The following is a 12,647-nucleotide window of genomic DNA, read 5'->3' on the forward strand; positions in this document are numbered from 1 at the left end:
CCTCCACTATATATATAGGTATATATAGGTTTCTGTGTTTTTTAAATATATATATATATATATATATATATATATATATATATATATATATATATATATATATATATATATATATATATATATATCAGTGGTTCTTAACCTTGTTGGAGGTACCAAACCCTACCAGTTTCATATGCGCATTCACCGAACCCTTCTTTGGTGAAAAAAATAAAAATAAATGTTTTCAAATTCAAGACAAAGTTATATGTTTTTTTTACTGGTGCACAAAGTTAACCGTGCATGAACATCACCTTGTTCAAAGAACAAAACCAACACAGTGCTTGAACTCACAACAAATTACACACTTGCAAATCAGATGGAAAATTAGAGGGAACATTGTTTGGTGGTATCCATAATACGCCAATAGGGAGAAGTTTTTATTTACACGATGAGTCGGGTGTGTCTCGACCTCCGCCGAACCCCTGAGGCCGACTCACCAAACCCCTGTGGGTCGATCGAACCCAGGTTAAGAACCACTGATATATATATATATATATATGTATATATATATATATATATATATACTGTATATACATATATATATATATATATATATATATATATATATATGTATATACAGTATATAATGGAGGTTTCTGTGGTTTATCCGTTTATGTGTAATGTACATTGTTTTTGCTTTTAATTTTTATCTATAAAACGGTTGCGTGTTTGGAACGGATTAATTGTACCATTTCAAATGGGATATATAAAGTACCGCTGTATCAATTAGTGCAAATGTATGTCAGGATTGTGACACTATTCATACGAGTGTCGTTCCATGACAGTGATGCTGATTATGCGTTCCCACATACCTTCCTGCAGGGTTTCGAGGACACCTCGAAGGAAGCCTTGAAGGCTCGTCTCTGCTGAGTGGTCAAGATGGTGCGTGGTCTTTTAGGCCTCCTGGGATCCTTGCTGTCATCCCCCTTCCCCTGGCCTCCTATGCCTCCTTTCTCCGGCTTGATGTCCAATTCCTCATCGTCGCTTTTCTCTGCAGAACAAGTTTGCATCATCACTATGTGTTTGAACTAACTACACCCTTTCCCCCCCGCCCCCAGTCAGTGACAGTCTGCTGATAAATATAGTCTTGTTCTTTGCTCTTCCAGCGGATTCACACACCGCAAGTGCAGAGTCAAGGGAGACACATGTGTTTTGAATATGGTGTTATCAATTTGTTTCAAAAGAAAAGGGCCACATGCGTGATTGCACTCACAGAAGTCTACGGCGCGTGCTCGGAGAGCACAATAAAGTATGCGCATTTGTCACTGAACTGGACACTGCGTCACGTCTAACTTATTGCCCTCAGCTTTGGCTGATTTGCACTAAATCAATCTCTGATAAGAACACTATGTCAAGTACAACAAAGGCCATGTTAGAACATATGGGAAATGCATCTCGCGAGGAAAAACTTAAATGTGAACGTTTTAGACTCATGAACTTTTGATATATTTGTGCCTTCAAGATTTGCATCTATTCTCCAATGTATTGTGTGTGTGTGTGTGTGTGTTTGTGTGTGTGTGTGTGTGTGTGTGTGTGTGTGTGTGTGTGTGTCTGTGTGTGTGTGTGTGTGTGTGTGTGTCTGTTGCGTCTGGTACACAGGACATCAATTTCCACACTTCTATTAGCCCCGGGTCCAGTGGACCCGGACATCTTATATGTAATAGAAATGTGTAGGGGGTCTGTGGGACCCATTTTAATTTTTCATTAAAAGATACAATTAATAAATTATTCAAACTGAGACTCACTGACTTTGGCTCATTTTCTGTGAAGAACATATATCAGAATACATATTTAATGACCACACACCATACACCCCCCCCCCCCCCCCCCCCCCCCTACACATTTATATTACATATAAGATGTCCGGGTCCACTGGACCCGGGGCTAATAGAAGTGTGGAAATTGATGTTCTGTGTACCACGCACACCCACCCACAGCAAGCCTAGACAGGAGGAGGACAGAGTGTAGGTACACAAAACATCAGAGGGTCAAATGTGCGAGAAAATGAGAGCAGACAGTGTTGACAAACAATGTTGCAACCTTGTGTGGGAACCGCAGGTGCAGAAACACAAAAGAAGAATCCCTGTGGGATGCAGAAACTGGTAGAGAAATTTTCCGTGCAACGTTCATATTGTTGTTATTCAGCCAGCGTTTGTGGGTCTGATGGACCCGTTGCATTTTGTGGCTTTTAATGCCTCACAATCAAACACTTTTATGTTAAAATACTGAACAGATGTTTACCTTATCCCAATAAACATCTGTTCAGTATTTGAACATACAAGTGTTTGATTGAGAGGCATTAAAAGCCACAAAATGCAATGGGTCCATCACACCCACAAACACTGGCTGATTAACAACAATACAAACATTACACAAGGGTTAATTAAACAAGAAATTACCGTGAGTGCCTAAAAAAGAAGACAACATCTTATATAAATTTAAATCACATTAAAAATACACTAAATTGTGATTCAAGATGCGTACCGAATTTAGTACTTCTATAAGCACCGAGTGAATTATGTCGGTTCACATAAACTCAAACCTTAGTTGCACAGGACGTCAACACTCGGCGGGAAAACAATCCCTCATGCAGCACTCAGCCAAACTACCTCTAGGTGACGTTCCAATTTTCCAAACCAACAAAGCCAGTATGCCTGGTAGACAACACTTGAACATACAGTAAGACTCCCCTGTTCAAAATGTGCTAGTTTGATGCTAATTTAGACATGCTACTGATTGGCATTAGCAATTTTACATGGCGATTTCAACACCTCCAAATTTGGTAATTAAAACTACAACTAAGATGCATGTTAAATCCAACAGCTGGTGTGTCATAAATACAGTAATTACAGTATGAACATGTTTAAGGGTACAACAAAATATTGGACTGAGCTTAATAGCAAAGACTATGTCCTGACTAGGAAATGCACTGTAGTCCAGGGGTCCCCAAACGTTTTGAGTCTGGGGTCGCATTGGGTTAAAACCGGGTTGTGTATATATATATATATATATATATATATATATATATATATATATATATATATATATATATATTAGAGATGTCCGATAATATCGGACTGCCGATATTATCGGCCGATAAATGCTTTAAAATCTAAAATCGGAAATAATCGGTATCGGTTTCAAAAAGTAAAATGTATTACTTTTTGAAACGCCGCTGTACGGAGTGGTACACGGACATAGGGAGAAGTACAGAGTGCCAATAAAACCCTAAAGGCACTGTCTTTGCGTGCCGGCCCAATCGCATAATATCTACGGCTTTTCACATGCACAAGTGAATACAAGCCATACAGGTCACACTGAGGGTGGCCGTATAAACAACTTTAACACTGTTACAAATATGCGCCACACTGTGAATCCACACCAAACAAGAATGACAAACACATATCGGGAGAACATCCGCACCGTAACACAACATTAACACAACAGAACAAATACCCAGAACCCCTTGCAGCACTAACTCTTCCGGGACGCTACAATATACACCCCCAGCTACACCCCCCCCCCCCCCCCCCCCCCACCTCAACCTCCTCATGCTCTCTCAGCATGTCCCAAATTCCAAGCTGCTGTTTTGAGGCATGTTAAAAAAAATTATGCACTTTGTGACTTCAATAATAAATATGGCAGTGCCATGTTGGCATTTTTTTTCCATAACTTGAGTTGATTTATTTTGGAAAACCTTGTTACATTGTTTAATGCATCCAGCGGGGCATCACAACAAAATTAGGCATACTAATGTGTTAATTCAACGACTGTATATATCGGTATCGGTTGATATCGGAATTGGTAATTAAGAGTTGGACAATATCAGAATATCGAATATCGGCAAAAAAGCCATTATCGGACATCTCTATATATATATATATATATATATATATATATATATATATATATATATATATATATATATATATATATATATATATATATATATATTTATGTATATATATAGGGAAAATGCATTTTTAGACAATATGATTTACCTGAGCGGCAAAGGAGACACCGAGAATAACAAACGGTAGAAAATGGATTAGAGAGGACAAATTTAAAAAAATAATAATAATACATTTGAATAAAAAATAAAAATAAATAAACAAAAAGAATAATTAAAAAAAATTAAAAAAAGGCCCTGTGATGAGGTGGTGACTTGTCCAGGGTGTACCCTGCCTTCCGCCCGAATGCAGCTGAGATAGGCTCCAGCACCCCCCGCAACCCCAAAAGGGACAAGCGGTAGAAAATGGATGGATGGATGGAAAACCTTTTTTTTTTTTTTTTTTTTTTTTTTTTTTAACTTAGTTTGGGACCGTATTTTGGGGATCCCTGCTGTAGTCGATACACTACTGCCATCTAATGTCTTGGAATTGCAACTGCATGCAAAGTCTACTATACTGTATAATACTTGCAAATGAGACTCAGTTGTAAGAAAACAAGATATATCAACTGCACAGCACATTTTTGATAATTAGCTGTTGAATATTATTTAAAAGAATATCTTTTTAATGAACAAATTAATATACATTAACACATGAACACGCACAAAAGTAGCATAAATTGTTGCCAATGAGTTCCGGTGTTGATTACCAGGTACCAGGAATTGGTACCTGGTACATATCCCTAAATGTGATCAAATGATATGATTTCAAATTGGACATGGACATTTTGAATCCCGACATTAGACATGCCCTTATTTCTAACAAGTATCGACATTGCAAACATAAATTCTGTCTACCACAAACTGAGGTTAACCTCTCTGTTCATGTCAACATTTTCTCCGACGCGAAACCAGAAGACAGGCACAAAAGCCACGAGCGAACAAGGACGAGGCAAAGCAAATATTCCCACAAGTTGACAAAAGTTGACATAGGCACAGATGCATTTGACAAATTCCCCTCCGCTTTTGTGCATGTTTAAATGCGGGCCAGATGGTAGTGAACAGTGAGGCTTGGCGAGATGCCTCACCGTGTGAGCGGCCTATAGGCGAGGAACACTCCAGCTGATAAGAGCGGAGGCGCAGGCGTTCTGCAGGAAAATCCCTCTGTCACTCACCGTGATGCAGTCATTTAATTCTTTCCAGCACCACAGCTTGCCCACGCATGGAGAGCCATTAAAACGGACGGGTTTTGGCTCGGTCCTACATCCACTTCCTACTGTATCATAAACTTGTGCTCCCTACTCAAATTAGAGAGTTGGAGAATCCGCAGATGAAGTCATGTTGGAAGCTTTTTACTGCATGTGATATCTGCTGGATTGCAGCTGTCGAAGGAAAAAAAACTAACATTTTTTCTGTGTGTTTTTGCTAATATACTCTTTCTTGTCATCATTATTGGTCTTCAACATGCACAATGTAGGACAATACAGGTTTGATTTACACTTGTTGGATACAGTGCTACCTCAACTTGACTTATTTTCAGTTCTGTTTCAGTTTATTTCGAAGGTGCGTACGATACAATGTAATGCATCACATATTTCCAGTGGTTTCGTTACAGCACGTCCGAAAAGGAGTAGGAAGAGGCAGAGCTTATTTAATCCTACCCCTTTTCATACCATAGCAATTGTATCCAATCGGCCTGTTCTCGGTAACAGAACAGTGAACAAATAAATAATAATACATACTATACCGTAGTAAGCAAACAAATATTAAATACATAAATAATATTTGTCTCAATAAAAACAATAAAATACCGAGTCCCTAAAGGGACATGGGGGAATTTTTTATTTTTTTTATGAATTTTTTTTTAATACAATTTTTTTTAGACATGTTTCTCGTGCACACGAGAAACTTTTTATAAAGTTATAAAAAATTTTTTTTTTTTAATTATAAACATTTTTTTAAATATTTTATTTTATTTTTATTTTTTTAATAACTTTTTATAATGTTATAAAATAATAATAATAATTATTATTATTATTTAAAAAATGCATATTTTATTATACTTTTATTTTTATAAAAAGTTTGCAGCATGAGATACATGTCTAAAAAAAAAAAAAAAAAAAAAAAAAAAAAATCCCCCATGTCCCTGTTGTAAAAAAACTAAAGAAAAAAGAAAAATAAATAAATAAATAAAATAAAATACATATATTGTAATGCTTTATGTTGCTCGCATCCATGCCATCGTTTGGTGTAGCGAATTAAAGCTAACACAATTAAAGCTAAAAAAAAAATATATAACTTTGTTTTTCTAACTATTGGGAAGGAAGGAAGTGAGTGTGAAGGACAGTGCTGAGAATGAAGTGTGTATATCTAAGATTTAAACGGACAACATTTTGTCCATGAAAATATGAAGAAGCTCTCTGAGGTAAATACTAGAGATGTCCGATAATGGCGTTTTTGACGATATCCGATATTCCGATATTGTCCAACTCTTAATTACCGATTCCGATATCAACCGATACCTATATATACTGTCGTGGAATTAACACATTATTATGCCTAATTTTGTTGTGAAACCGCGCTGGATGCACTAAACAATGTAATAAGGTTTTCCAAAATAAATAAACTCAAGTTATGTAAAAAAAAGGTAGTGGGGGGTGTATATTGTAACGTCCCGGAAGAGTTAGTGCTGCAAGGGGTTCTTGGTATTTGTTCTGTTATGTTTATGTTGTGTTACGGTGCGGATGTTCTCCTGAAATGTGTTTGTCATTCTTGTTTGGTGTGGGTTCACAGTGTGGCGCATATTTGTAGCAGTGTTTAAAATGTTGATACGGCCACCCTCAGTGTGACCTGTATGGCTGTTGACCAAGTATGCATTGCATTCACTTGTGTGTGTGAAAAGCCGTAGATATTATGTGACTGGGCCGGCAAGCAAAGGCAGTGTCTTCAAGGTTTATTGGCGCTCTGTACTTCTCACTATGTCCGTGTACACAGCGGCGTTTTAAAAAGTCATACATTTTATTTTTTGAAACAGATACCGATAACTTTGAAACCGATACCGATAATTTCCGCTATTACATTTTAAATCATTTATCGGCCGATAATATCGGCAGTTTGATATTATCGGACATCCCTAGTAAATACTGTACATTACTTCATAAAACTACAGTATTTGTAGTTGTTGTATATTCTATTGTATCGATTTTCATTAAAATAATAAAAAAAATTGAGGAGGGGCTCAGGCTCGAATCAAATTGATTCAAATCCATTTAAATGGACAATGTTGACTTGAGATACAAGTGTTTTGAGTTAAGAGCTCCGTCACCGAACCAATTAAGCTTGTAAATTGAGGTACTACTGTAGAGTAATCCCTAAAATGTTGAGTTGAGTTGGGTTGAGTTTGGGTTTATTTTGAACATGCATGCATACAACATGATGCTTCACAATTTCCAGTTTCTCTATTCAACATGTTCGAAAAGGAGTAGGAAGAAGCAGAGCTTATTTAATCCTACCCCCTTTTCCTTTACAGAGCAGTTGCTAAAACTTTTGTTCACTTCCTGTTCTCAATTCATTCACAATATACTCCGTAAGTAATAACAATACAAATAAATAAATAATAATTAGTGAAGTAAGTTATATTTCTTATTGTGAAATAAATAAGATTATCTAGAAAATGAATGGATGGATGAAGTAAATTCAGAATGTTTATCATGGTTCTTCTTCTTTGTACTTTGTAAACACTTTAAGTTTGAAGAGTTTCTTGAAGTGGATCATATTTGTACATTGTTTGATTTATTTGCTTAATTCATTCCATAATTTAATTCCACATACTGATATACTGAAGGTCTTAAGTGTTGTACGTGCGTACAAATGTTTTAATTTACATTTTTCTTCTAAGTTTATATTTCTCCTTCTGTTGCTGCTTCAATTGATCATGTTTTTTTTTCCATTTGAGATTCTTTTATGCACATTTTTATTTTTATTTTGGCCTAAATGAAGTCTTATTTATTTGGACCTCTTTACCACCAGACCTTTGTAACTTAGATTCAATATCCCTCTTCAAATTAAGACTCAAAACACACCTATTCCTGACTGCTTATTCATTGTAAACATATTTTCTTCTCTATCTTTGTTAGTGTTGTTTTTTATCCAATTTGATTTTATTGTTTTGATCCTTCAGTGCCCAGAAAGGTGCCTTATAAATAAAATGTATTATTTTTATTATTATTATTATTATTTATACATTTGTATTGCAGAGCAGTACTATTATTATGTTGTGGAAATCACAATAGATATTTACTGAAAGGTACTTTCTTTAAGTACTCCCTTTCTTCTTTAAGTACTTTCTTTCGTTTCTGTGTCGAAGAAACCAATGTTTATGTGCTTTTTTTTATGTTAAGCCAAGAGTATAACCGGCGAGGCACTCCATCCTCGACTCCTGCCTCATCAATAACACATCTCCACATTGGTAAGTCTTTGACGGGAGCAAAGTGTTGCAACTTTGGGATTGTTTTTTTTTTTCGGAGTCACTCGCAAATCCAGTGAGTCGCAAGGGTCCCATAACACAATGAGACGAATCAAGTTAATAATTGATTAGGCAAAATAAGCCAGCATGGGGTGTAAAAATGTTGCGATACACAGCACTTTGATAAAGAAGATGAGAAACACGTTGAATTCATAGCAAAGTACAAAATACGTCTTTGTGACTATACCCTACTTTTCTCGTCTGCATGTAAAATTATAGTTATTCTCCATAAAATGTGATTTGTGTTAATAGTTTGCATGGAACAAGTAAATTGGCTTGACATTATTTCGGTAACACTTTAGAATGGGGAACATATTCTAAGTAACAAAGACTTAATTAAAGGCCTACTGAAACCCACTACTACCGACCACGCAGTCTGATAGTTTATATATCAATGATGAAATCTTAACATTGCAACACATGCCAATACGGCTGGGTTAGCTTACGAAAGTGCAATTTTAAATTTTGCCGCGAAATATCCTGCTGAAAACGTTTGGGTATGATGACGCCTGCGCGTGACGTCACGGATTGTAGAGGACATTTTGGGACAGCCTGGTGACCAGCTATTAAGTCGTCTGCTTTCATCGCAAAATTCCACAGTATTCTGGACATCTGTGTTGGTGAATCTTTTGCAATTTGTTCAATGAACAATGGAGACAGCAAAGAAGAAAGCTGTAGGTGGGAAGCGGTGTATTGCGGCTGACTGCAGCAACACAAACACAGCCGGTGTTTCATTGTTTACATTCCCGTAAGATGACAGTCAAGCTTTACCATTGGCCTGTGGAGAACTGGGACAACAGAGACTCTTACCAGGAGGACTTTGAGTTGGATGCGCAGACGCGGTACCGTGAGTACGCATGCTTGATCGCTTGCCCGTACGTGCGTGCCGCTATGTGCATGTCACGTACGTAACTTTGGGGACTTTGGGGAAATATATGTGCTGTATGAACTTTGGGGAGGTGAACGGTACTTTGAGCTGTGGGATTGAGTGTGTTGTGCAGGTGTTTGAGTTGTATTGGCGGGTTATATGGATGGGAGGGGGGAGGTGTTTGTTATGCGGGATTAATTTGTGGCATATTAAATATAAACCTGGTTGTGTTGTGGCTAATAGAGTATATATATGTCTTGTGTTTATTTACTGTTTTAGTCATTCCCAGCTGAATATCAGGTCCCACCCGCCTCTCACAGCATCTTCCCTATCTGAATCGCTTCCACTGCCCTCTAGTCCTTCACTCTCACTTTCCTCATCCACAAATCTTTCATCCTCGCTCAACTTAATGGGGAAATCGCCGCTTTCTCGGTCCGAATCGCTCTCGCTGTTGATGGCCATGATTGTAAACAATGTGCAGAAGTGAGGAGCTCCACAACCTGTGACGTCACACTACTCGTCTGCTACTTCCGGTACAGGCAAGGCTTTTTTATCAGCCACCAAATGTTCTCTACTAAATCCTTTCAGCAAAAATATGGCAATATCGCGAAATGATCAAGTATGACACATAGAATAGACCTGCTTTCCCCGTTTAAATAAGAAAATTGCATTTCAGTAGGCCTTTAAGAGTTATTTGGACACTAGGAGAACATAGTCGAAGTAACAAAGACTTAATTTAGATTTATTGGGTTAGGGTTAGGGATAGGTTTAGAGGGTTAGGGTTAGTAATGTATTATTACATACTTAATAATGAGTAATTAAGAGCCAATATGTTACTAATTAGCATGTTAATAAGCAACTACCGTATTTTTCGGACTATAAGTCAAAGTTTTTTTCATAGTTTGGCCGGGCTCCAGTGTGACTTATATATGTTTTTTTCCTTTTTTATTATGCATTTTCGGCAGGTGAGACTTATACTCCGGTGCGACTTATACTCCGAAAAATACGGTAATTAATGGTGAATATGTTCCCAATACTAAAGTGTTACCATTATTTCTTATGGGAAACATTTATTTTCTGTACAATTTGGTCTTTTTGGAACATTTTACTTATAAAAACCTAGGTATCACTGCATTTAAGTCTACATAGATTGGCCAAAAACAACCTATTAAATGATTTTGTTTCACTTTTGGTCAAATTTCGCATTGTTAATAAAATAAGGATAAAGAAGGTGTCACAGCAGCAATATTAGCACGCAATATACTTTGAAAATATGAATTCTCTCTGCAAAGTTTAACTCAGATTTAATTACTTTGTGGCAGTGCGCCTAAATGTGTGGCCAGTGAGTGTGTAGCATGCGGGCTGTCACCGCAGTGGCACAGCACGCACCAAATCCATCACCTCGGTGCCATGTGATGATCACACCCGGGTGCTGTTGTCACATTGCTGTGAGAGGGCGCGGAGGGGCTCACCTGAGTCTGAGTCATCTGGGCTGACGGAGCTGAGTAAGTCCTTCTCCCGCTCGTAGTCCACCTTGCAGAGCAGCTGACCCTCTTTCAGGACAAACTCGTCGCCTTTTCTCAGCTGGCGGTCGCACACGCAGCAGCAGAAGCAGTTCAGGTGGTAGACGCATTCCAGGGCTCGCATCACAAACTCTGTGGGGGCGATCTTCTCCAGGCAGCCACTGCACTTGGTAGCAAACAACCTGTGGAAGGAATATATATTTGATTAGAGGATCATTCAGTTACTGGTAAAAAAAATAACCTGGGAAAAGATGAATGCATGATTTTTTTTTACCCTTATATTTTAACCTCTTAAGGCCCAAGCTGTTTGTTTACATGCTTTTTTTTATTCCTCTTTGCTATTTGGATTTATTAGACCCTAAATAGAATAAAAACTAAGAATCATATTTTGATATGATATACTTAGTCCATAAGTACACAAATGTGTACTTCATGTTTAGTGGCATGCTAATTCTTATTTTTACACTTTTTTTTCCTCCAAATTCCATTGTATGTTATACTCTTCTGACACCACCAGATGGCAGTATACGTGTCCACATAAGCGGCCATAAGACCCCAATTCAGTAGTGTACACAATTTTGGAAATAACAGCTAAAAGGTGCCGTCCACGCATGTAGCCACTAAGCCTTTAGAATTAATGTATGCGTCTTTTAAATACATATTACCTTTCAAGTATTTTTTTCGGTGACTAATGCTAAGATTTTAATTGATTCATTTAATCAATAATTTATATTCAATTTGAACTGGCATATGTAGGAAATGTACTTTCGGTTTTCGTGGGCTGCAGTTTTCGTGTGTTTCAGTTTTCTCTGAATTCTATGTATAAAAAAAAATAAATAATGTATGTTCCATATTTTGTTTTGTTTATTTAATTATATATTTTTTTTCTGGAACCAAATACTTTTCTGTTTCCTTTTTTGTCTTTTTTGGACTATAGGCCGCTATTTTTTCCCACGCTTTGAAGCCTGCGGCTTAAAAAAAACGCTGCGGCCAATTAATTGATTTTTCTTAGCCATAATGTTTTGTATTCAACAAATAGTTTTCACAGAACACCGATTGAGACGCTGAAAAAGTGGGTTATTGATTGTGCTATGGCGCCATCTTTCGGACAAATTCGCTGACTGCAGGTTGAAAATGTGTTTCAGTATGTTTCAGTTTTCTGTGAATTTTTTGTATGAAAAAAGAAAATAAATGTATGTTTCAATAAGCATATTTTGTTTTGTTTATGTTTATTTTCTTATGTTTTCCAAAGTTTTGCACTTTTTCATCTACCGTATTTTTTAGACTACTTTTTCCCATGCTTTGAATCCTGCGGCTTAAAAAAACGACGCGGCTAATTTATTGATTTTTCTTCGCCATAATGTTTTATATTCAACAAATTGGTTTTTCTATGGCGCCTTGTTGCCTTTCCATTAAGAACAATTAATTCGTTTTTAGTATGAGTTTGCTGGTTTCAAGAAAAGTAATGCCGAGCGCATGTCATTATGTCAAGATGGCTTTATGATAGCATTTACTAAATTTAAGAATATTTTTCAACATATTGAGCAAAAAGGTCTCCTTTTTTTTCTACCAAGAAAAGTGCACTTGTTATTAGTGAGAATATACTTATTTTAAGGTATTTTGGGGTTCATTGAGGTTAGCTAATTTTACTTGTTTTGGAAAGTCTTGACAAGCCAAATGTTCTTGTTCTATTGGCAGATAATTTTGCTTAATTCAAATAAAATACCCCTAATTTTTGTAATTTTTTTTTCTTGTTTTTGAACACTGACTTTTTGCAGTGCATGCCATGATTTTCCTCCATGC

At 36.8% G+C, this 12,647-nt stretch overlaps 1 protein-coding gene across 2 annotated transcripts in view; it reads right to left on the minus strand.

Annotated features, from left to right (window-relative positions):
• The window catches only part of lmx1bb (LIM homeobox transcription factor 1, beta b), a 160,396-nt gene that overhangs the window by 19,096 nt on the left and 128,653 nt on the right, over positions 1 to 12,647 (minus strand). For both annotated transcript variants that reach the window (XM_061986108.1, XM_061986107.2), the window contains exons 4-5: positions 10,794 to 11,026; positions 852 to 1,030 (exon numbers count right to left, since the gene is read on the minus strand). In XM_061986108.1, the coding sequence (XP_061842092.1) occupies positions 852 to 1,030; positions 10,794 to 11,026 (412 nt within the window). The remainder of the gene's footprint in view (positions 1 to 851; positions 1,031 to 10,793; positions 11,027 to 12,647) is intronic.

Source organism: Nerophis lumbriciformis, linkage group LG12 (genome assembly GCF_033978685.3).
Source record: "Nerophis lumbriciformis linkage group LG12, RoL_Nlum_v2.1, whole genome shotgun sequence".
NCBI lineage: Eukaryota > Metazoa > Chordata > Actinopteri > Syngnathiformes > Syngnathidae > Nerophis > Nerophis lumbriciformis.